The sequence below is a fragment of the Hemiscyllium ocellatum genome, chromosome 6, assembly GCF_020745735.1.
Source record: "Hemiscyllium ocellatum isolate sHemOce1 chromosome 6, sHemOce1.pat.X.cur, whole genome shotgun sequence".
Taxonomy (NCBI): domain Eukaryota; kingdom Metazoa; phylum Chordata; class Chondrichthyes; order Orectolobiformes; family Hemiscylliidae; genus Hemiscyllium; species Hemiscyllium ocellatum.
Window position 1 is genome coordinate 51,541,053 of NC_083406.1, and position 26,941 is coordinate 51,567,993.

The 26,941-nt window shown below is 41.2% G+C and overlaps 1 protein-coding gene across 1 annotated transcript in view; it reads left to right on the forward strand.

Moving 5' to 3' along the window:
- khk (ketohexokinase) overlaps nucleotides 1-21,790 on the forward strand; it is a 46,348-nt gene extending 24,558 nt beyond the window's left edge. The window contains exons 4-8 of the mRNA XM_060826947.1: nucleotides 6,865-6,937; nucleotides 18,256-18,402; nucleotides 19,038-19,126; nucleotides 20,640-20,794; nucleotides 21,705-21,790. Coding sequence (XP_060682930.1) covers nucleotides 6,865-6,937; nucleotides 18,256-18,402; nucleotides 19,038-19,126; nucleotides 20,640-20,794; nucleotides 21,705-21,790 — 550 coding nt within the window. The remainder of the gene's footprint in view (nucleotides 1-6,864; nucleotides 6,938-18,255; nucleotides 18,403-19,037; nucleotides 19,127-20,639; nucleotides 20,795-21,704) is intronic.
- Nucleotides 21,791-26,941: the final 5,151 nt, after the last annotated feature.

Below are 26,941 nucleotides of genomic sequence, written 5' to 3' on the forward strand. Positions count from 1 at the left end.
CTCCCGTGTCTGCATGGATTTCCTCCGGGTGCTATGTTTTCCTCCCACAGTGTCAAGATGTGCAGGCTAGATGGATTGGCCGTGCTAAACTGCCCAGAGTGTCCGCGGATATAGCAGGCTAGGTGGATATGCCAAGGAAAATATAGGGTTACCAGGGCTGGGTATGGATGGAATGCTGTTTGGAAGATTGATGGAGACTCAATGTCTATGCCAACCACAAACACTAAATTACACTAAATCTATTTAGCTCTATTTGATCCATAGCATACTATACACTGGCATTATAATTACTTATACAGGTGCCCCTTACATGTCACATGATTATCTGCCTCCATACCCCCTCAGACAGCGTGGAACATATTTCTAACACCGTCTAGGTGACAAATGCCTTTCTCAGGTCTCCTCTAAACACCTGCTTCTCATCCTAACCTTATACCCTTTGGTCTTAGATACATCTGTCATGGGCATAAGATTCTCATGATTCATTCTGTCTACTTCTCATAATTTTACATACCTCAATGAGATCCCCCCTCAGCCTCCTCTGCTCCAAGGAAAACAAACCCATCCTATCCAGTCAATCAAACTGAGACTTTCCATCCCAGGCAACGAGCTGGTGAATCTCCTCTGCACCCTTTCCACTGCACTTATATTCTGATAGTGTGGCGACCAGAAGTGCACACAGTGTTCTATTTGTGGCCTAACCTCGCACTCACCAGGATTAAATTCCATCTGCAGTTGCTCTGCCTAATTTACCAGCTGGTCAATATCAGGATGTACCCTGATACCCTTTCTTATGATCAACAGCCTTGCTAATGTTCATGTCATCTGAAAACTTACTATTTATACTTTCTAATTCAAATTGTTAATATACGTTGCAAACAGTAAGGGTGCCAGCACCGAAACCTGTGGTACATCACTGGTCAGAGCTTTCAATTACACCATCACTTTTGTGTCCTACTTGTAAGCCAATTTTGGATCAATTTTTGTCAACAGCATTTTGAATCAGCCTTCAACATAGGACCTTAGTGGTCTATGTCACTGGTCTATCACATAGGACCTTAGTGGTCTATCTCCTTACTGAAATACACACAAACCTTATGAACTACACTACCTTCATCAATATATGTAGCCACCTTTTCAAAAAATTCAATTGAGTTAGTCATATAGGATTAAGAAATCCATGCTGACTATCCCTGATCACTTCCTACCTTTACAATTATTGATTTATCCAGCCTTCAGAGTTTTTTATCTGATTATTTCACTGATGTCAAACTAACTGCTCTGTAATTAACTGGCCTATCACTGGTGCCCTTCTTGAACAAAGGAACCTTATTAGCTATTGTCCAGTCATCTGACACTTCACCTGTGACCAACAAAATATTAAATATGTCTGCCAGGGCATAACAATCTTCTCCCTTACCTCCCAAGCAACTTAGAATACATTGCATTAGGCCCTGGGGATTTGTGCACCTATATGCTCACTAAAACATCTGATAACACCTCTTTATTAATTTTAACATCTTCCAAAACTTTACCAACCCAAATTTAATCTTTAGCTTCTGTGTCTTTCTCTTCTATGAATTCAGATGAGAAAAATCCATTCAGGACCTCATACACATCCACTGGCTCCATGCATATTTTAATCTTTTGATTCCATCCTTTCCCCGGTAATTCAAAACATCCTGAAATAACTCCACAGAGGCTGGTGTCCCATCACCAAGTTATCCATTATTTACACATAGAGAGTCCTTGACACTGATCCAGATTCCTCAGAGACAGCTCTCAGAAGGAGCTGTATTATTCTATGATCCCAATACGGATTTCTAAATTCACAGCTTGATTAACACCTCACAGAGATTAGTAGTTGTTGGGATATGTGGAAATGAGCATTTTTTTTCATAAGAGATTTAAGAATGGACTTCATGAATGGGAGCTATTTTAATGGAGTAAAAATTGTAATAGATGTTTTAAACTTAATCATCCAGTCATACAGCACAGAAGAGGCCCTTCAGCCTATCAAGTCTGTGCTGACCTATCCCAATTAATCTGACTTTCCAGCCCTTTAACATCCTGCCAGTGCCCTCTGTGCTCACAAAAAGATTGCCTCCTATAAGTGAGTTCTTTCACTGAATGATTGCATAATTTTCAGTTCCATTCCCAACTTTCCAGGTACTGAAGCAGTTTATGCATTCAAGTAGCAAGACCTGGACAACATCTTGCTTGGGATGCTCAGTGCCAACTAGCAATTCTGCCAATCACCTTCTCTTGACATTCAATGGCATTATCGCCATTAATTCTACCACCATCAAAATTATAGGGTATGGGGGAGGGGAATTAGTCATAGAGTCTTTGCGATGTACAGCACGGAAACAAACCCTTCGGTTCAACTCGTCCATGCAGACTAGATATCCTAAACTAATCTTGTCCCACTTGCCAGCACTTGGCCCATTTCCTTCGAAACCCTTCCTATTCATGTATTCATCTAGGTACCTTTTTAGTGTCAAACTAAAAAGGTACCTTTTTAGTACCAGCCTCCACCACATCCTCTGGCAACTCATTCTATATGTGCACCGCCCTTTCCATGAAAAAGTTATTCCATAGCTGCCTTTTAAATTTTTCCCCTCTCACCTTAAACCTATTCCCTCTAGTTCTGGACTCCACCCCAACCCACGGTAAAGACTTTGCCTATTTAACCTATCCATACTCCTCATGATTTTATAAAGCTATATGAGGTCAACCTTCATCCTCCGACACTCCAGGGAAACCAGCCCCAATCTATTCAGCCTCTCCCTGTAGCTCAGATCCTCTAACCCTGGCAACGTCCTTGAAAATCTTTTCTGAACCCTTTCATGTTCCATAACATTATTCCAACAGGAAGGAGACCAGAAGTGCACACAATATTCCAAAAGTAGCCTAATCTGCACAGCCACAACGTGACCTGCCAACTCTTATACTCAATGCTCTGACCAATAAAGGAAAGGATACCAAAGGACACCAATTCACTATCCTAACTATCTGTGACTCTACTTTCAAGGAACTGTGAACCTGCACTCCAAGGTCTCTTTGTTCAGCAACACTCTCCAGGACCTTACCAGTAAAAGTGTATGTCCTGCTCTGATTTGCATTTCCAAAAAGCAGCACTTCATGTTAAACTCTATCTGCCACTCCTCAGCCCACTGGTCCATTCAATCAACATCCTGTTGTAATCTGAGGTAACCTTCTTTGCTGTCCGCTACTCCTCCCATTTTGGTGTCATCTGAAAACTTACTTACTATACCTCCTATGTTCATATCCAAATCATTTATATAAATGACGAGAAACAGTGGACCCAGCACCGATCTTTATGGCACACCACTGGTCACAGGCCTCCAGTCTGAAAAACGACCCTCTACCACCTCCCTCCCTCTTCTACCTTTAAGCCAGCTCTGATTCCAAATGGCTAGTTCTCCCTTCTTCCATGATATCTAACCTTGCTAACATTGCTTAGAGTGGTACGGTGGCAGAGTGGTTGGCACTGCTGCCTCACAGTACCAGAGAGCCACGGTTCAGTTCCCGCCTCAGGCAATTGTTTGTATGGAATTTGCATGTTCTTCCCATGTCTGAATGGGCTTCCTCCAGGTGCTCTGGTTTCCTCCCACAATCCAAACCTGCTGGTCAGGTGAATTGGCCATTCTAAATTGCCCATAGTGTTAGGTACATTAGTCAGACCAGAAATGGATCTGGGTGGGTTACTGCTTGGAGGGTGAACCTATTGGGTAGAAAGGCCCGTTTCCACACTGTAGGAAATCTAATGTAACCATTCCATCATGTGGAATCTTGTCAAATGTCTTACTGAAGTCCATATTGATCACAGCCACCAGTCTGCCCTCCTCTTTGTTATTTCTTCAAAAAAATTCAGTCAAGTTCATAAGACATGATTTTTCATGCACAAAGCCATGTTGATTATCCCTAAACAGTCCTTGTTTTTCCAAATGCATGTAAATACCATTAACCTGAAACTTAAATGGTCTAGCAACGTAAATACTGTGGCCAGGAAAGCAGTCAGAGGTAGGGAACTCTGTGGTGAGTGAGTCAAAGTCTTGCCAACACTTACAAGGCAAAAATAATTGAATCCCTATAGTGTGGAAGCAGGCCATTTGGACCATTGAGTCCACACCAAACTGTCCAAAGAGCACCCAACCTCTACCTCTAGCCTTGCAGACACCATGGCTAATCTACTTAACCTACACATCCCTGGATACTATGGGCAATTTAGCATAACTAATCCACCTAACTTCCACATCTTCAAAATGCGGGATGAAACTGGAGCACCCAGAGCAAACATAGACATGGGAAGTATGTGCAAACTCGACACAGACAGTCGCCTGAGGGTGGAATCAAACCCAGGTCCCTGGTGCAGTACTAACCACAGAGCCACCATGTAGCCCCAAGTCAAGGGTATAAAGTCTTCATCTGCCTCAATAGATGCAGCTCCAATATCACCCAAGAAGCTCAAAGTCCTTTCAGGATAAAACAGCCCATTTGATCAGCACCCCAATTACCACCTTGAACATTTAGTCTCCACAGCAACAGGGCACAATGACAACAATTTGTACTGCAGGAATATGAAATTGCTTCTACGGTGCTTGTCAAACCTGTGCCCTTTGCTTCCCAGAAGAGTGGGGGAAGCTGATGAATGAGAATACATCCACATCCTCATTCTCCTCCAAGCAATGCATAAATCCTGTCTTGGAAAATATCACTATTCCTTCATCATCACTGGATCCAAATCCTGGATCCCAATCGCTAATAGCACTGCATAAGTTCAATATTGTCGCTCATCAGTAGCTTCTCAGTTAGGAATTGTGACATCCCATGAATAAATGAGTAAAACAAAACTTAAATACACTTCAATTTTTTCACCCTTGTGTTGCTTTATGTTCCCAAAATGTGCATCTGTGTCATTCCCCTTAAATATGACTAGTGAAAGAAAATGGAGTGAAGAATATTACATGGCTAAAATAGTTACTTTCCCAGGTTTCTGGCTATACCTTTTTAACAGAATGACAGAATAAATTTAACATGTTCAGTTAATATCTCAAAAGGATTATTTCTACTTTGGCACATGTAAAACATACCTTGGAACAAAAATATATGCTCATTAATCAATTCAATAATGTTTTAGATTACAATTGTTTAATTAGGATAATTACTAGATAATTTGCACATGTAATGAAAGAAATAAATAAAATTTGCTTTGTTTCCAGATCAAACAATTCTTACTTTTGCTGTCCAATTTCTACCTTAAGCAATCCTGATTAAAGCATTGTACTCATCATCTCCGCATTCTAAGTTTTAATGAAGTTTCTTTGGATGCCTAACTTAATTGGAGTTAAAAATCACACAACACCAGGTTATAGTCCAACTGGTTTATTTGGAAGCACTATCTTTTGGAGCGCTGCTCCTTCATCAGGTGATTGTGGAGAATAGAATTGTAAGACACAGAATTTATAGCAAAAGTTTACAGTGTAATGTAACTGAAATTATATATTAAAAAAGACCTGGATTGTTTGTAAGTCTCTCATCTTTTAGAATGACCATGTTGGTTTCAGTTCCTTCATACGTAAATCACAAAGCTTCTTTTTTTAAAAAAGGTTACATTCACAAGTGAACTTTAACAATTGGTGTCATGTTGGCCCAGATAATGTATTCAAGGTGTGAGCTTCCCTATGAGGCTGTCTGTGCCTCAATGGTCAGACAGATTCTAATCTGAAAGACAGATTTACAGGATCTTACATGGATTCATGCAGTTTTTGAGCAAAGTAAAATGTAATTCTGCAAGTACAAATTTACCCCACAAACTTTTATGTGTATGTATGCATGTGGTGTGTGTGTGAGTTGGAGGAGAGATTATGAATCCCTATGAGAGAGTGTGTGTAATCACAGAGACTCATAACCACCACCCCCCCCAAGCACACACTCACACGCACATGTACACATATAAGTTTGTGGGGTGAATTTTTACTTGCAGAATTACATTTTACTTTGCTCAGAAACTGCATGAATTCATGTAAGATTCTGAAGTTTCGTGGAATGTTTTAATTACCTGATCTTTAACTGACTGAATGCCAGGGTGAATTTTTTGTCCGAATCCTTTGTGTTCAATGATAATGGCGTGGTGCTAGAGGAGCTTTGGATAAAGTCAACAATCTAAATTTGGATTGTAGAGGGCAAAATCATGACTGTGCTGACCATAGCATGTGGTTGATTCTATGCTTTCTTCTGGGCATTTAAGGATGGACAATAAATGCTAACTTTACATTTAAAAAATCCTGAAGATTCAATTTTAATAGACACACATCTCTGGACAGAGGTTTGCTGCCAGCAGTTTCATAGTGTAGCACGAGTATCCAAGTACAGAACCTAACCTTCCTTGAGAACACTGAGGAGAATTCTGTTTTCTTTTTTAAATCTGTCTTTGGGAAATGCCCAGCTGTCTCATGCTATTTCCCACAGCAATACAATGTGGAGCTTGAAGTATTGTACACTTGGTATATCGCAGTGATTTGGATAAGACTCTTACAAATAGTCTTGTATGAGAGGAAAGGGGTGGAGAAAATCCAGAAGGAATTGCAAGAGAGAATCATAGAGATAGGAGGAGACAAGATACTTCCTTGTGTAAATTTACATTTGATGATCCTTATTTTAATTACCGGTAATAAGATACATTCCCACTATTAATACAATGTTAATTAGACTACATAAAATGGAATGCATAAACCAAATATTTGGTGTACTTAAAAAAATTGTCCTTTAATTCTTAATACTATTGACAATTGCATGATATCTCTGTTCAAATTTGACTTAAAATGTGGTTATGTTTAGGAATTTATGTGATGTTACCTCAGATGATTTCAGGAAAATTGATCTTTCTCTATACCAATGGATTCACTGGGAGGTAAGTAGTGGTAGCGAGTTTGGAGAAGATGTATAGCTCAGGTTGAAGTTCTGGATGTAAGTTTGCTCGCTGAGCTGCAAGGTTCATTTTCAGATGTTTTGTCCATCCATGAGCCTCTAGCGAAAGCACTGGTGTTATGGCCCATTTTCTATTTATGTGTTTAGGTTTCCTTGGGTTGGTGATGCCATTTTCTGTGGTGATGTCATTTCCTGTGTTGATGTCGTTTCCAGCTCTTTTCCTCAGAGGGTGAGAGATGCCATCCAAATCAATGTTTTTGTTGATAGAGCTCTGATTGGAATGCCATGGCTTCTCAGAATTCTTGTGTGTGTCTCTGGTTGGCTTGGTCTAGGATAGATGTGTTGTTCTAGTCAAAGTGGTGTCCTTCCTCATCTATATGTAAGGATATAGTCATTTTAGGTCATGTCGTTTTGTGGCTAGTTACTGTTCATATATCCTGGTAGATACAGATAACAAGCAAAATGGACATCATTTACAAAATACCTTGCAAGAACCATAACAAACACTACGTTAGACAAACAGGAAGAAAACGAGCCACCAAGAGACATGAACATGAACTAGCCACAAAAAGACGTGGCACACTGTTGCTGGTATCCTTACATACAGATGAGGAAGCCCAGCACTTTGACTGGGACAAGCCAGACAGAGACATGCACAAGAATTCCTAGAAGCCTTACATTCCAACCAGAAATCTATCAACAAACACATTGATTTGGATTCTATCTATCACTCTCTGAGAAAAAGAGCAGGATGTGACATCAACACAGGCAATGACATCACCACAGGAACTTACATCACTGACCCAAGGAAACCTAAACACATAAATAGAAAGTGTATTAGAATGCTTCACCAGAGATTCACTGATGATTTTTACCAAGCATGGTAACAAAACATCTGTAAATGAACCTTCCATCTTAGATAAGCAGTGGCTCCAGTATCAATATTTTACAATGGGATTCTGCATATAATGCTGCTGCCACTGGCATTGATGTCATAAAAATGTGAAGCTACTTCCGCAAGATTATCTAGAGATAGTAGTGCTATATTTTTAAGAGTAAACTTGCAATGTCTAAATATTTCACTTTGACTGAGAGTATTGTTTGATATGTGTGAAGTAGATTAGATTAGATTACTTACAGCGTGGAAACAGGCCCTTTGGCCCAACAAGTCCACACTGACACTCCGAAGAGAAACCCACCCCCCTATACTTACCCCTGACTAATCCACCTAATACCACGGGCAATTTAGCATGGCCAAATCACCAAACCTGCACATCTTTGGACTTAGGAGGAAACCAGAACACCCGGAGGAAACCCATGCAGAATGGGGAGAATGTGCAAACTCCACACAGACAGTTGCCTGAGGCAGGAATTGAACCCGGGTCCCTGGCACTGTGAGGCAGCAGTGCTAACCACTGAGCCACCATGCTGCCCCCAAAGTAGGAAAGAAAAGTTGAGGCCTAATGTAAAAATGTGGATCGACGAGCCATAATGAATATAATTTTTATGATCCATGAGTAGACAGAACATGCACATTGTTTTGTTTAAAAAGATTTTATATTCATTTGCTCCCACTCCAACCTGGACCAAAGTGCCAATTCAAATCAGGACTTAGTTTTGTACTCAGTAATCTGCAAATGTTTAAGATGATTTTTTTGGATCCCTGAAATATCGATCTTGCTGTCTGAATTTGCTAATGTATAGCACTTTAGAAGTTTATATTTCTTGACAAGGTTTTTGCTAGTCGATAATTATGAAAACTAGTTCTATTCATAATCCACGTTCTAAGTCAAATCACTACATTTTTCCAAAAAAAAGCTGTGTAATTCTATTCTTTTTTTTAAATTCAGATGGAACATGAGAGTTCCCACTCTACATTGAGGAGTTGTTTCAAAAAGAATCGCTAGTCTTTCAAAATTCAAAGTTTTGTTTTCTCTCAGCTTCTTTGCTGTGAAAAGTACCTAACCTGAAAAGTTTTAAATGTCACCCTCTCTACACAAATATTTCTGCCCCTTTCCGAGCAATGTGCACCTAACTTTGAATGCAGATTACAAAATGTTGTCTATATAAGTGTGTTCCAAATGCAAACCCAACTCAATTGCTTCAAAATATTGCCTCTCCAGTTCCCTGTCTGTGATCCTGGTCGTAGCTCTTGAAAACATTTCTTTGGTGCCATGCCATAATACTATTAAATTATACTTCCAGCTGTTCACATTCATAGTCTTCAGAAATGATTTCTCCACCCACACAACAAAGCCTGTGATTGATATGGATACTGAAATTTACAACCACTTTCTTAATCTACAATTCCCTAACTAACCAACAATTAAAGTTGTGATCTCAAGAGGATACAGCAGCACTGGAATAATACCATGATTAAGTGTTATTTTGCAGTCCTAGTTCATAATCCCAGATTATCCAGTTCATCTCATACATTCAAAGGTGGTCGTTACTTTAAAATTAAACAGAGTGGGTGGAACTTTCCCAACCTTTCCTCAGCCTGAAAGATATGGGCAATGTTAAATATGCTAAGGAAATATGGCGAGATGAGATTGTTGACATTAAGAAAATGAAGTCTCATTTTTCTTTAAAGGTTTTAACAGCTAAATGATAATCTAGCTATTGAGCATCAAGATATCCATTTGAGTGTATATACACTTTATAATTACATATCCTTCCCTCAGTTAGATGAAATTTGCTCTTCTATCATACACCACAGATAAACCAGCCTTCAAATATTCCTGACATGAAAATCAGAGCAGACACCCTAATGGCTCCAGCTCCTTGGTTCACCATATCTCAAGACAGGCTGTATGGACCATATACACCATATCCATGGAGCTAAGCATTGAACAAGCACCAACCTTATTGCATCATTGTGGCATATATCCAACACTCACAGTTCTCCACTTGAATGCTGTCCTTTGGAGAGCACCAACACCTTTCATTGTAACGCTGCTAATAGGTTACTTTGTGAGCAGGAACTAGCTAGGATGCATCTCAGACCTCTTCATTTGCTGTTTCATTACTCACACCATGACTACTTACAGCATTTCTGCCTTGTTTTTGCACATTACTTCGAGTAAAAAATGAGGTCTGCAGATGCTGGAGATCACAGCTGCAAATGTGTTGCTGGTCAAAGCACAGCAGGTTAGGCAGCATCTCAGGAATAGAGAATTCGACGTTTCGAGCATAAGCCCTTCATTACTGCCTTATTCAGAACTTCACAGCTTCACAGTAGTTCTACTTGTCATGTTCACCAAAAATGCACAGTCAAGCAGGTAGACATATTGTATAACATAGTGCTCCATCGAATTAACACATAGCATGTGTCAGCACCTTCAGCAATAAACACACTGTATGTATTTCAAGCAAAGGTCATTTCCTAAATACTAAGGGGAGCAGTCTTCAGAGTGATGGTCCTGTGCCTTTAAGTCTCTTTCAGAGAGATCTTGCCATAATGGTGGCTGAATGTCTACTTCTGAAGCAGTGGGTAAACATCTTTGAGCTCCCTGTGTGTTTTGTTTTATCAGAGAAAAGAAGTATGAGTGATTGGAGTCAGTTTCACAAAGACCCGGGGTTTTAGTTTTGCTCTCAGTTGGGGTTTGGGGTTTGAAGTAATTCCACAGAGGCCAGTATGTTATCACCAAGTCACTTCGTACTTGACACGGGTCCAGCTTCCTCAGCTCTCAGAGTGAACAGAACCTTTGACACACCTGTCAACTAGGGCTCCCTGATTTGACCACACTAACAGTCCCAGTTAGGGAATTCATATTCTATGAGGTCCATCTGGCTAACCTCGTTACAATCATTACATCTTTCCTCCACTAAGTCAGAGGACGATGGTCTGCTCTTTTTCTTGTAGCCTGTCCTTGGGCATTTTTGCATGAGTTCCAATTTCTCCAGCTCAGCCTCAGACCAAGTCGCACGTACTGAACCGTAGCCCACTTCTTGCATCTGGAGTGACCCAGGGGAAATTTATCCTCTTCAGTTGGTAAAGGTGTCGAGTCAGCAACATCTACTCTGTCCATCTCAGGCTCTGAGGTTCTTCCACGCTAGATAGAGGGGTACATCCCCTGGGTTCTGACAGCCTTTCCCACTGTTTTGACAGGCGGACATGTTTTGTCCCTGATAGTTTGCAAGTTTGCAGCATTCATGTGGTGCATGTGATTGTTCAGGACTGCCTCAGCTACCCGAATGTTGTGAGTCAAGGGACTGGCTCTGGTGTCAATTATACCTCTTACTGATGCTGGGCCATTTCCATGGTTTTGGCATCAAATTTTGTCCTCTTTGCCTCTCTCATTTAGGGGATTCTTGTGTCTGGCATTGGCATTTCTGATGTCATTTTAACGTCTCCCTCAAGTCCCGGAAGATCAGACTTAACCTGGTGCTGTGTCTTCTCTCCATTAAAAACACTCTGTTGTTGCATGATGAGTGGTCTGATAATCAAATAGCAACTGGGACATTTTGGCATTGAGTGCAGCTATAAGCTGTTTCTTTAAGCATGCCCCTTCAAAGCTTTTTCTGCCAGACCATTAGACTATGGATGGTATGGAGCTATCCTTACATGCTGATTGCCATTCGACTTTAGGAAATACTTGACTTTCCAGCTGGTAAATGATGGCTAGTTGTCTCTGACTAACACTTACAAGAGCAAAAGATGCTCGCAGCTTTTCTATCGTCATCCCAGTATTTAACAAATTAACTCTATGCATGTACAACTACTTTGACTAAGAACATTCATAATGTCTAAGAATGTTGAGCCCATCAATGGGTCAGCATAGTCGGCATTCTGTCACGTAACCAAGTCCAGTGTTTGTCCAGCCAATGTGGGGGTTATTGCCAGCGGTAATTTTTGTCATTGTTTGCTCTCTGGGCACAGTCTACCAATGAACCAAGGCTGCATCCAATCCTGACCATTAGACATAGCTTTTCACCAACATCTTCATTTTGAATATTCTTGGATGAGCCCGGTGGAGTTCAGCCAATTTCTTTGCTCCCCATAATAAAATGCCATCCTCCATGATTTTCTGGTATCTTTAGGTCCAGAAAGATTTCAATTCAGATTTTGGTGGCTTTTTTGTTTCCCAGATTACAATCAGCTACTTTGATTTGGCCAGAATTGGATCTTTTTTGTGTCAACAGTCTGGTATTGGCAGACTAAGAAAGAGTGTCTAGAGTTTAATACCAGAATGGACACTTGCAGTAGCAGCACCACCACTGACGTATCTGCCAGTTGGTGGTGGCTCTACATAGCCTCCTAGACAGTGTGCCACCTTGTAATTGTACACATTTAGAAAGAAAGCCCACCATTGATTTTGACCTGAAGCTATGGGTGACACAACCTTGTCCTCTTTGAGTGCGCCTATCAGGGGGTTGTGTTTTGTTACTATTACAAATTTATGTCTGTAAAGGTATGGCTGTAACTTTCTCACAACAAAGATGACTGTTGAACTTTCCTTCTCTATCTGACATACTTGCACGCTGCATCAATCAAAGTCCAGGAAGCAAAAGCTATTGGACACTCCGCTCCATTGGGCCATTTGTGAGCCAACTGTACAGGACTTTTCTATGGGGAGGTATGCATATTGGTACCAGATCTCACTTGGATTCATAGCTGCTTTTTCACTTCCCTAAAGTCCTCACTACATGACCATTTCCAAGGTTGAACCATTTTCAATAGCAGCTGTAAGGGTGCCAAGATGTAGGTCAGGTTGCGTATGAACTTTAATTAACAATTTAGCAGTCCAAGGAAAGACCTAAGCTCTGGTTCAGACATGAAAGCCGTAGCACCTTTGATTGCCCTTGTTTTATTTTTCAGGTACAAACCAGTCTTGTCGGCCTGTAGCCCATGTAGATCACTTCTAAGACATATGCTTGCCTTGAGAAACTTCTAAGGATGATGCCCAAGTTCTCTAAGTGCTCCTTATTCATTTTCCTGAATATTAGCATGTCATTCAGATAAATAGCAACCTGGGTAGACCTTGTAAAATATTCTCCATCACCTGCTGTATATGTAATATAACACTTTCTTCCAATGAGGTCAACAATGGGCCATAAGATGTCCCCTCACATAAGGTTCTTATGTCTTATCTGGGGGTTTGTTGCAGTACAGTACAGATTGAGGACACCACTTAGTCCTTGTATTCTTTGCTTGGACATTTGGCTAACAGAATGAGATTATGATGGAAAATGAGGATCCATTGTATCCACAGCAGGGCAATGAGGATGTTCTTCACAAGGAACAGCACCTTGAGCATCCTTGTACAGCATCTGAGGCCAAGGCAAGTGAGGTAGGACTGATTTGTGAACTTTGTTCAAAAATGATTTGCGTGAGGTTATCTTTCACTAACTGCAAATGCTTTGATACTGCTGAGGTTTCATGTTTAAGTTCAACTGCAAATGTAACTTAACACTTCAATCTTTCTAAGGTTTTCCTTTAGTTTAATAAAAGTTAAAGTTAGAAAGTGATTGAAGCCTGCATAACATAAGCCGTCATGGTCCCCATCCAATCCCACCTAAGGTTCATGCTCATATGGGCACTATGGAAAGACAGCTACAATGACATTCGCTCACGGACCTGATGATGAAAAGTGAACATATATTTAAAAATATGATGGTGTATTTACAATCATGTTTCACCCATATCACTTATGTGCCCTCAGAAGGTGAGCACCAGTGACTGAGTGATGGAGCATGTATCTATACATATATCCATTAGATTCTGAGTGTGCTGGACCACGGTCTCCATGGAGCCACTAACCTCTCTGCTAAGACTACGAGACACACACATGCCGGAGCTAGCGTAGAACATGGCTCCTCCAACCTTCAATCCCATTTCCCAAGTGTCTCTGGACAATCCTGCCTGCTGCTCCTGTGCCTACCTGTGCATGTGAATGAAGTTACTATTTCTCCCGCTGAGCTCTGGCAGCTCTCTGAATATTAGTGATTTTTGGCATTTCCCCTTCAGCTAGCCATAGGCATCTACTCGTAATCTGCTCACCACAAGCTGCTCCTAAGTCTAATCTCAGTAAAGTACCTCCCAATATATCACTATCTGAACTGTTGGATGATGCAGGAGACAACCTAACTAGCATTTACTTTGGGGGAATCTATAGCTTCTTCCTCAGAAATGGAGGAGAAGAAGATGTCTTGTGGGGCAGCTGTCTTCAAAGAGACCATACAGATGCCACTAGTGCCTGCAGCTGACAAGAGAGAAAATGAGTTATAAAATAGATGTGTAGAAGTTTGGTCATATTAAGAGTATATTTATTGTGCTGTTATGGAAGAGAAGTACTGACATTGCTGGTGAGCATAAGAGCTTAGCCAGTGGAGACATGGTGCATCCATAATGAGGTGAATAGCAGAGAATTGCATAGGAGAAACCCTCCATTAAACTCCCTGAAATTGACACTGAGTGGTAAAATTCAGCTAGTAAATGAATGCTTAACCAAAATGAGACTATTTTTTCTCCTAATGAGATGATGGGAAAGGCTTTGCGATTAAAGGATTCCTGGTGATCGTTCTTCTTTGGAAATGATTAATAGCAGGATGAATGGAAAATGCTTCCTCAATTTTCCTATCATTTTAAAAACTCTATTATATGTAGCTTTTATTTATCTGTGCACAAAATAAATTGAATTTGTTTCATTGAGGATACGTTATTTTTATGTGCATCAATAATAAGAATTCATAGTTCCAAAGCTTAACATTTCATAAAGTCATTTTTGCCAGTAAAAGCAGATAATGTACTTAATAGTAGCACTGCTGATCATACAGCTTTCCGTAATATCACCAGGAAATAATTTATGATTCTGCATCTTTGATTTTGGATTAGTACATTCCAGATTCTGCAAATCTATTGTCCATTTGTGAAATTTTCTTTAACTAATATCGATCATGAACAGAGACAATTAATAGAGGAAAAAGTGAGTCGAACATTGTGGTACTGGAGAAGCACAGCCTGTCAGGCAGCATCCGAGGAGCAGGAGAGTTGATGTTTCTTCATCAGGAATTAAGAACCAGAAGCTTTTTAACTCAAATAGAGTCAGGTAGCACAGAAAAGATAGTGGTAATTTTTCCTGGCAAAGTGGGGATGTTTATTGACCTTCTTCATCCACGGGGCTTACCTAAATATAGCTGAGACCACACAGACCTGGTTGGAAACCTTAGACCAAGCAGGCAATATCTGGTATAATGGCCTCCTCTGATAGTAGTGGTGTACCCATCTATACCGTTCTGTCCTTAAGGACTTCCAGCTCCCTGTCTGCAAAATAGGGTGTCAATTTCCCCTTCTCTGCTATGTCTTGAGCAAATATTACAAATCATGCAGGACATCTCTGCTGTCTGGGTGTGCAACAGCCTTTTAAAGATGGAGCAGGTGCCAAGTATGATGGTCTATTCCAGGATATCCCAGCAGTAGTCATTGTGCGGGCTATAAGAATTGCTAGAACCCACACAGAATGGACAAGAGGGTGCCATTGGGACATGATAGGTAGTTGATGAGCCAGGTCTGGGGCAATAGCACTAAAATGTTTGATATGGATAGAAACCCTCCATGAAACTTGATAGAAGTCTGTGGGTGGCTCGGTGGTACAGTGGTTAGCATTGCTGCCTCACAGGGTGGTGCTGGAAAAGAACAGCAGTTCAGGTAAAATCGACGTTTCGGGCAAAAGCCCTTCATCAGGAATACAGGCAGAGTGCCTTTCACAGCACCAGGGTCCCAGGTTCAATTCCAGCCTTGGGTGACTGCCTGTGTGGAGTTTGCACATTCTCATCGTGTCTGAGTGGGCTTTCCTCCCAAGATGTGCTGGTCAGGTAAGTTGGCCATGTTAAATTGCCCATAGTATTAGGTGCATTAGTCACGGGGGTCTCTTTGGAGAGCCGGTGTGGACTGGTTGGGCCGAAGGGTCTGTTTCCACACTGTGCGAAATCTAATCTAAAATGCAGCTTAGCCAAATTTGGTTACATTCAATCTTGAGTATCTCTACCTTGCCACAAGTTGCCGGCCATCTTCAAATATACTGCGTCACGTCATAATTTATTTCACAAATTCTGGCTGTTCTGTTCCCCAACAAACTAATTTTACTGAATTTATGTTTTGTTTGTTGGCAAGTTGCAATCTTTCAATGAAAATATATAACACCTTTCCCCAGCCTCAGTTCTTTCTGCTTCTCCATCTTCCATCTTTACTGGGGCTACAGAGCTCCAGTAGTAAAAAGAGAGATAGATAGGTCCTGCACGGCAGGCTAATCCTGATGGTTTAGGTCGCATGGGATCCAGAGCGAGCTAACTAATTAGATTCAAAATTGGCTCAATGGTAGGAAGCAGAGGGTGATGGTTGAAGGTTGTTTCTCAGACTGGAGAACTGTGACTAGTGGTATGCCACAGGGGTGGGTGCTAGGATCTTTGTTAATTGTTATTTCTGGATGTACAATTTAAATTGTATGTAAATAATCTGGATGTGAATGTACAAGGCATGATTAGTAAGTTTGTGGATGATACAAAATTAGGAGATATCATTGATGGTGAGGAAGGTTAGCAAAACTTACAGTGACATCTTGATCAGTTGGACTGAGGATTGGCAAATGCAATTCAATACAGATAAATGTGAGGTGTTGTACTTTGAAAAGTCAAACCAAGGTAGAACTTAGACAGTAAATGGTAAGGTTCTGATTGTAAGTGTTGTGGAACAGAGGGCCTGACGAAAGATGCATCACAATAGACCGGCTGGTAAAGAAAGCATTTAGCATGCTGGCCTTCTTTGGTTGAGGCATTGGGTGTAGGAGTTTGGAGGTTACGTTACAGTTGTATGGGTTGTAGTGAGACTGCACTTGATACGAAGATTGGTGGAGTTGTGGACAGTGAGGAGGGCTGTTGTCATTTGCAAAGGGACTTAGATATGATGCAGAGCTGGGCTGAGGAGTGGCAGATGGAGTTCAACCCTGCCAAGTGTTAGGTTGTCCATTTTGGAAGAACAAATAAGAAAGCGGAATACAGGGTTAACGGTAGGGTTCTTAGTCAAGTGGAGGAACAGAGGGATATTGGGGTCTATGTACATAGATCTTTGAAAGTTGCCACTCAGGTGGATAGAGCTTGTAAGAAGGCCTGTGGTGTATTAGCGTTCATTAGCAGAGGGATTGAATTCAAGAGTCGTGAAGTGATGATGCAGCTGTACAGGACTTTGGTTAGGCCACATTTGGAGTACTGTGTGCAGTTCTGGTCGCCTCACTTTAGGAAAGATGTGGAAGCTTTGGAGAGGGTGCAGAGAAGATTTACCAGGATGTTGCCTGGAATGGAGAATAGGTCGTACGAGGATAGGTTGAGAGTTCTCGGCCTTTTCTCGTTGGAACGGCAAAGGATGAGGGGTGACTTGATAGAGGTTTATAAGATGATCAGAGGAATAGATAGAGTAGACAGTCAGAAACTTTTTCCCCGGGTACAACAGAGTGTTACAAGGGGACATAAATTTAAGGTGAAGGGTGGAAGGTATAGGGGAGATGTCAGGGGTGGGTTCTTTACCCAGAGAGTGGTGGGGGCATGGAATGCGCTGCCCGTGGGAGTGGTAGAGTCAGAATCATTGGCGACCTTTAAGCAGCAATTGGATAGGTACATGGATGGGTGCTTAATCTAGGATAGATGTTCGGCACAACATCGTGGGCCGAAGGGCCTGTTCTGTGCTGTATTGTTCTATGTCCTATGTTCTATGCACTTGGAAGTATTGTGTACAGTTTTGGTCACCCTGCTGTAGGAAAGACATAGCTGAACTAGAAAGAGTCCGAAGAAGATTTACAAGGATATTACCAGAATTAATCAGCCTGAGTTGTAGGGAAAGGCTGGCCAGATAGGATTTTATTCCTTGGAATGTAGGAGAATGAGGGCTGACTTTATCGAGGTGTATAAAATCATGAGAGGCATAGACCGGATCAATGCATATAGTCTTTTTCCCAGGGATGGTGAATTGAAAACTAGAGGGCTTAGGTTAAGGTGAAAGGGGAATGGTTTAAGTAGGATCTGAGGGGCATCTTCTTCATACAGAGAGTGGTGTTTATATGGAATGACTGCCAGAGGAAGTGGTTGAGGCAGGTACAATAGCAACATTTAAAATCCTTTTGAATAGATACATAGTTGGTTAGGTTTTAGAAGGAAATGGACCAAATGCAAGCAATTGGAATAAGCTGAGTGAGCACCATGGCCAGTTTGGGTTGAAGTGCATGTTCCATGCTGTATCCTCTTTTTAAAAAAAATTACAAAAATGTTGACAATAATAGCATTTTTTAAATCATTGTTATTGATGTCTAGGGCCGAAATGCATCTGAGCAAGTTGCTATGATACAGCAAGTTGAACAGTACAATGCCACTGTGTCAGCAGAGCTGCGAATTACCACCTCTGTGGAGATTGAGAAAACAAGAGAAGAACTTTACCAACTCTTTGGGCATGGAGACTTTGTATGTTTTATTTTAGAAATGTTAAAGAATAGGCTGTCATATGAAATGAATATGTTAAACTAAACAGTTTATTGGCATTTAAATACACTTGTATTTGTTTAATGATGTTTCAGTACAACCTCTCAAAATTGCCAATGGAACAATTTTTTTTTTCACTCTTGTGATTATTGTTTGGTGGGCAACTAAGCAGCCATGTTTCACGTGCTTGCCTCTTAGTGCACTCATGACTGGGAACACCTGATTTGTACAGAAACTTGAAGTCAGCAAAAGGTCTGTCAGTACCTAAGATATTACTTCCTATAGATTTTTGCAAAGGAAAACGATTATAGGAGGAATCAAATTCATTCAGAAGATATTAACCAGCAATTAATCTGCAAATTTTGCTGACTAGGTTTCTTCCTGTGGTTTTGTATTGAACTTGCATTAAGCAGGCTCAATTGGTTGAATGGCCTCCTCTGCTCCTATTTTCTATCTTTCACTGTTTCATTGGGAGGTTATCAGTGGTTCTGGTTCTGGGTTGTGAGCTGCCAGATAACACAAATCTTGCTATACCTGAAACAAACATTCAGTATAAATTTGAAGAAGGAATAAAATCAGACTAAACAATGCTTGCCTTGTGTATATACATGCCTTAGGTTTTCATCAGCAAAGATGTTGCCAGACATTTTGGGTTTAATTCTGCATCAGAAGCTGTAAAAGGACTTTACAATCGAGTAAAGCCAGGGTAAGTACAAGCAGAGATCTAAACTAAAGGGCAACAAAAACTGCAATTGCTGGAAAAACTCAGCAAGTCTAGCAGAATCTGTGGAGGTTTTTTTCAGAAAATTCGCTGAATCCAAAATGTCAATTGTGCTTTCTGTCCAAAGCCACATCTGCTGAATCTTTCCAGCAATTTCTATTTTTGTTTCTGATTTCCAGCAATTTAATTTTTTCTCTATGAATTCACTGGCATTTTTGTCTCATTCCATCACCATAAATAGAATTTTAAAGATGAACATTCAATGTAACTAGAGCTTTAGTACCATTCAGCCATCTGCCTTTAAGGCCAATGCAGTTGGCTTCCACATTCAAGCATCTGCAGCAGGGTGAACATGCAATTTGCCTTAGTGGAGCTTGATGTAAAACATGCGGAATTAGGTGGAATATACACAGATTAACACGCCATTAGGCCAAACCATTCCAATCAATATTTAGGCTCAGCTTGATCCTGCATCCAGCTGTACAAGTGTAACTCATTCCCTTTTCCCTTCTGTTTATCGAGCTTGCCCTCAAATGCATCAACATTATTCTATTCCATTTGTCCCTGTGTTGGAGTATACCACATTCTTATCATTGTTCGGGTAAAAGGTTTCTTCTGAACTTTTAATGATTATCTTATATTGCTCTTCCCCATAAGTGAAAACACCGTATTTGTTAACTTCTCCCCTCAACTTCCTCTTTTTGAGACAAGAGTAAGATGGTCAAGGAACGTGAGGGTGCTTCAAGGTGGAGAGGTCTTCAGGTGATGAATTCAATTTTTAAAAAAATACTTGCAGACATGGTTGCCAGGCCAAAACTGTGGAGGGGCTGGCCCATAGGCCTACCTCAGAACTTATGCTGACAGGGAATATAAGTGATGGAGGGCTTCTGATCCCCAGGTCAGCCACCAGCAAGAATTCCTCACACCCAAGCTCTGGGCATAACCCTCAATGGGGTGTCCATCCACTGCTTGGAAGCACCCAACAGTGAGCAGTTAAATATTCACATTGACTTTCCATCACTGCCTGGGCATTGGTGCTTCCATGTCAGCTGTGGCAAAAGTGGCAATAAAAGGAAACTCATCAGCCTGCCATTCGAAAACTCTCCAGTCTTATTTTCTTCTCAGTTCCACCATCAAAGACACCTGGGTGACACTTTGGATCTCTATATCTCCTGTCATATATAAAGCAGAACTGTATGGTATGTAATGCTCCAGGTGTGATCTAACCAAGATTGAATGCAGTTTTAAAGTGACTTCTCTATTTTTAAATTCCATCTCTCCAGAAATAAAGAGCATGTATTGAATTTTGTGGTTCTATTAGCCTGAACTTTTAAGCCTTTCTGACAACAAACTCTTTGCTTTTGACACAGACACGGCCCATTATTCTGATTAAACTCTTCCATTAATAACTTCCATTAAAATGTAAATGAAATGACCATTGAAAAGCCAAAATTACACTATGATATCCTGTTGATCTAATTGTCTTTTTGACCTTTAGTGCCTACTTAATCTGTGCCTGGGCTGAGCAGGGAGCTGATGCAATGGGTCCTAATGGTGTCTTTCATTCAAACGCCTTTCCTCCTGAAAAACTTGTCGATACCCTTGGAGCAGGAGATACATTCATTGCAGCTGTATTATTTTCATTGTACAATGGTAGGTCTATCTTTGATGACTTTGATAGCTTTGTCTTTTTGTGGTGGGTGTGCTATAATTGTATTTTGTTGATGCTAAGTCAACCTTAAAAAGAAAAGCTTTCTCTAAAGGTATTTCATTTAACTTGCTGTTTGTGTGCCTTGGCAATTGCAATGCTCTAATGTTTGTCAAGATAACTAATAGGAGAAAGTGAGGACTGGAGATGCTGGAGATCAAAGCTGAAAATGTGTTGCTGGGAAAACGCAGCAGGTCAGGCAGCATTTTCCTGACCTCTCCCCGCCCACCCCCACTCCGGCCTATTACCCTCACCTTGACCTCCTTTCACCTATCGCATTTCCAACGCCCCTCCCCAAGTCTCTCCTCCCTACCTTTTATCTTAGCCTGCTGGGCACACTTTCCTCATTCCTGAAGAAGGGCTCATGCCCGAAACGTCGACTCTCCGTCGACTCTCCTGCTCCTTGGATGCTGCCTGACCTGCTGCCTTTCTAACCTGCAATCTTCTTCCTGACCTCTCTGCCCCCACCCCCCCTCTGGCCTATCACCCTCACCTTGACCTCCTTCCACCTATCGCATTTCGAACACCCCTCCCCCTAGTCCCTCCTCCCTACCTTTTATCTTAGCCTGCTGGACACACTTTCCTCATTCCTGAAGAAGGGCTCATGCCCGAAACGTCCACTCTCCTGCTCCTTGGATGCTGCCTGACCTGCTGCGCTTTCCCAGCAACACATTTTCAGTCAAGATAACTAATAGCTTTGTGAAGTGTATACCCCACAGTGTTTTTTTTTAATCTTGTCAATTGATAGTGTACTCATACATTCTACTAAAGTAAGTTAAATTGTACATCCTGCACTTGTGAGGCACTATGAAGAATGAAAATTTAGCCTGACACTTTGTTATGATTTTCTTACAGGCAAATGTATTCAGGAATCATTGATATTCGGTTGTCAAATTGCAGGGAGAAAGTGTGGAATTCAAGGATATGATGGAATTGTATGATTGGAGAAATGAATATTTACAGATCATTGAAATAAGAAAAGTCTACTAAGGAATCTGGTTATTCTTGCAACCATCAGCTTTGTAAATATATTAAAATGATTTTGATGATTTCCTTTGATTTTGAAATAAATACACACAATTGGGGAGGGATTAGCCTAGTGGTTTTCCGATAGACTGTTAATCCAGAGACCCAGGTAATAATCTGGGGACCTGGGTTCAATCCTGCCATGGCAGATGGTGTAATTTGAACTCAGTAAAATCTGGAATTAACAGTCTAATGACGACCATGAATCCATTGTCAATTGTTACAAAAACTCATCTGGTTCACTAATGTCCTTCAGGGAAGGAATCTGCCACCCTTACCTGGTTTTTCCACAATGTGACTTCAGACCTACAGCATTGTAGTTAACTCTTAACTGCCCTCTGGGCAATTAGGGATGGGCAAGAAATAATGGGCCAGCGATGCCTTCATTCGGTGAATAAAAAAAGAATTATTCAATTTTCAATTTATTAAGAAGAACAATTAACAGGAATACAGAAAAACTAATTTCACTGTTGGGAGAGTTAGATGTTAATTGCATACTAATTGATGGTGGGAATTGACTGAGGATGCATTTGTGCTTCTATAAGGAAGAACATACTGAATTGTTGAGTTGGGAGGTGCATATTTGTAATATGTATCATGACAAATAAATGGTTCTTAAAGCATGTAAATATTTCCTCCAATCTGATCCTTCACTTTCTGGTATATAACATTCAGTTTTAGGGAGCATAGAGTCAGACCCATCAGGGATGATATTAATTCAACATGCAAAGGACTATAGAAATTTGAAACTCTCTTCTTCAATGGAAACTGGTGGCAGATCAAGACTAAATTTAAATCTGAGATCATTGATACCTTTGGACAACAAACACAGAGAAAGCAGATGCATGGAATTAAGTTTCAAATCAGCTGAGATCACATTGATTTGTGGAACATGCTGAAGAGGTAAAATAGCCTACTTTTCTTTTATTCATTCACAGTACATGGGCATGACTGGCTAAGCCAACATTATTATCCATCCCTAATAACCCATAAGGCAGTTAAGAGTCAACTTCATTGTTGTGGGTCTGGATTCACATGTACTCCAGACCAGATATGGATGACAGTTTCCTTCTCTACAAGGCATTGGTGAGCTAGATGGGTTTTTCTGACAATTGACAAAGGTTCCATAGTCATCATTAGACTCCTAATTCCAGATTTTTGTTGAATTTAAATTCCAACATCTTCCGCGGCTGGATTTTAACCCATGTGTCCACGACATTACCTGGGTCTCTGGATTAACACTTCAGTGATAATACCACTAGGCCATCAGATTCCCCAAAGATTGTTCACATGCGTCCCTTCACACGAGAACATGGGAAATGTTGAAAGAAGTAAGATTATAGTTAATCTAGTATACATTCTACAATCCTGGAAATCACATGCTGCAGCAATAATGAAATTATTGATCTATTACATCAACCTACAACAGACCTTAACATGGGGTATGGAAAGCCCCTGTCACAGAAAGTTTTGGTAATCATTGTGCTGAAGTCATCTGTTCTTATCAAACTGGCTACTCAGAAGTTAAACAAATAAAGATGAAAATGAGTAAATCCACAAATTTGATCTTGACTAATTTTGCAATCGAATGACTTGATTCTTAAAAATGAGGTGATATTTTAGACATGGATGAGCAATTAATTGCATGGTTGTGTGACAACAATTTATCATTTGTAAAACTTGTAATTCAGTAACATGGAGGCTTACAATGAATATTGGTGAAATTTGTGAACTGAGGATTATTTAGTAGAAAGAACTTCTCCCAGTTCTGAAGAAGAGTCAGTGGACTCAAAATATTAACTTTACATTCTCTCCACAGATGCTGCTATACCTGCCTTTTTGCTCAATTTTCACAGTGCCAGAGTTGCTCATCGACCATTGTTGAGATATTATAAACAAAGTTTTGGGGTCCCAGTGACTATTACTGGGACTTTTCTCTTGGCAGAGTGCTACAGCAGTACAAGACATTAGGCTGATAAAGTGAGTTTGATAAGTCAAAAGCAAAATACTGGGGTTATTGGAAATCTGAAGTAAAAACCTGCAAGAAAAACTTGGGTTAGACAGCATCTGCAAAGAAAGATACAGAACTAACACTTCAAATCAATGATCTTTCATTAGAATTAGGAAAAGTTTAAAATGCAATAATTTGTTGCAATAAATGCAATAAGGGTGGCACAGTGGCTCAGTAGTGCCTCATTGCTGCCTCACAGTGCCAGGGAGCCAGGTTTGTTTTCTGGTGAATTTCTATGTGCAGCTTGTATATTCTCCCCGAGTCTGCGTGGGTTTCCTCCATGTGTGCCAGTTTCCTCCACAGTCCAAAGTTGTGCAGGCAAAATGGATTGCCTATGCTGAATTGTATACAGTGGCCAGAGAGGTAGGTAAGCAAGGTGATGAGATTCGAAAAGCAGGATATAGGGAGTTAGAATGCAAATTAAAAAGCATGTCCCAAAGGCAGTCAAGAATAGAAATAACATATTTTCCATTTACACCTGGTTAAGGCCCCTCAAAATTTTAATAAAGCTTTCAGCAAGGTTCCTCATGCTAGGTATATCAAGATAAAGATGCATGGGAACCATGGTGACTTGGGCTTTTAAATTCAGAATTGGCTTGCCCATAGACAACAGGGTAGTGATGGAAATGTGACTACTGGCAATCTACGGGTATCCGTACTGGGACCTCTTTGTAGTTATATAAATGTTTGGGAGAAGATTTGTAGCTCAGGTGTTCGTTGTTGTGGTGCTGTTTGCCGAGCTAGGAATTTGTGTTGCAGACGTTTCATTCCCCTGTCTAGGTGACATCCTCAGTGCTTTTGTGAATCTCTTCTGTGATGTTTCCTCCGGCATTTATAGTGGTTTGTCTCTGCCGCTTCCGGTTGTCAGTTCCAGCTGTCCGCTGCAGTGGCCGGTATATTGGGTCCAGGTCGATGTGTTTGTTGATAGAATCTGTAGATGAATGCCATGCCTCTAGGAATTCCCTAGCTGTTCTCTGTTTGGCTTGCCCTATAGTCGACTTCATGTTGTTTGTCATCTGCATTAGATTAGATTACTTACAGTGTGGAAACAGGCCCTTCGGCCTAACAAGTCCACACCGACCCGCCGAAGCGCAACCCACCCATACCCCTACATTTACCCTTTACCTAACACTACGGGCAATTTAGCATGGCCAATTCACCTGACCCGCACATCTTTGGACTGTGGGAGGAAACCGGAGCACCCGGAGGAAACCCACGCAAACTCCACACAGTCTGTCGCCTGAGTCGGGAATTGAACCCGGGTCTCAGGCGCTGTGAGGCAGCAGTGCTAACCACTGTGCCACCGTGACGCCCTGCATGTGTGGCTACTAAGGATAGCTGGTCGTGTCGTTTCATGGCTAGTTGGTGTTCATGGATGCGGATCGTTAGCTGTCTTCCTGTTTGTCCTATCTAGTGTTTTGTGCAGTCCTTGCATGGGATTTTGTACACTACATTGGTTTTGCTCATGCTGGGTATCGGGTCCTTCGTTCTGGTGAGTTGTTGTCTGAGAGTGGCTGTTGGTTTGTGCGCTGTTATGAGTCCTAGTGGTCGCACTAATCTGGCTGTCAGTTTGGAAATGCTCCTGATGTATGGTAGTGTGGCTAGTCCTTTGGGGTGCGGCATGTCCTCGTTCCGTTGTCTTTCCCTTAGGCATCTGTTGATGAAATTGCGCATGTATCGTTTTTGGCGAATACGTTGTATAGGTGTTCTTCTTCCTCTTTTTGCAATTCTGGTGTGCTGCAGTGTGTTGTGACCCTTTTGAATAGTATCTTGATGCAACTTCTTTTGTGTGTTTTGGGGTGGTTGCTTTCATAGTTCAGGACTCGGTCGATGTGTGTGGCTTTCCTGTATACCTTTGTGCTGAATTCTCCGTTTGGTGTTCTTTGTACCATCACGTCTAGGAATGGGAGTTGGTTGTCCTTTTTTTCCTCTCTCGTGAATCGTGAGAGTGTGGCGTTGATGATCCGGTGTGTGTTCTCTATTTCTATGTTTTTAATGATTACAAAGGTGTCATCCACGTATCTGACCCAGAGTTTGGGTTGAATTTGCGGTAAGACTGTTTGTCCTACTGCTTTACTTTGTATTACTGCTTCTGCTATGAGTCCAGAGATGGGTGAGCCCATGGGTATGCCGTTGATTTGTTCATATATTTGGTTGTTGAATGTGAAGTGTGTTGTGAGGCACAGGTCCAGTAGTTTAAGTATGCCGTCTTTGTTGATAGATTCAATGTCCTGTTGTCTGTTCTGTATGTCCAACAGGTTGGCTATTGTTTCTCTGGCTAGGGTTTTGTCGATAGAGGTGAACAGTGCCGTTACATCGAATGAGACCATGGTTTCTTCCTTGTCTTTGTGTATATTTCTGATGATGTCCAAGAATTCCTGTGTTGATTGTATAGAGTGTCTGGATCCGCTGATCAGGTGTTTCAGTTTCTGCTGTAGTTCTTTAGCCAGTTTGTGTGATGGTGTCCCTGGTAGTGATACTATGGGTCTGAGTGGGATGTCTGGTTTGTGCACTTTAGGTAGTCCGTAGAATCTGGGGGTGTTGTTGCTTTCAGGTTTCATTCTTTATAGGTCAGACCTGGTTATCTGTCTGCTTTTTGGAGATTCTTCAGTGTGTTGTTTATCCTATTGGTGAGCTGTGGGGTGGGGTCAGACTCCCTCTTTTGGTAGGTGTTGGTATCTGCAAGAAGTTGTGCTTTTTGGATGTACTCTGCTTTGTCCAGGATGATCGTCATTCTGCCTTTGTCTGCTGGTAGTATGATTATGTTCTTATCGTTTCTTAGTGATTTTCCCTCTCCTTGGTGTTGAGGTAATGTGTTTGTCTTTTCCTTGTTATCAGAGGTACGATACTTTGTCTCACTTTGTTGTGTCTCTTCTGTCAGTCCATTGTTCCTGAGTGTGCATTTTAGCGCTGCTAGGAAGTCTGCTGTCTTGGCGTCCTTGTGGTTGTATTCGAGTCCCTTGGCCAGTATTGTTCTTTCCGTTCTGTGAGTTGTTTGTGGGAAAGGTTTTTAACCCAGGTGTGTGTTGTGGTGTCCTCTTTGTTACGTGTTAGT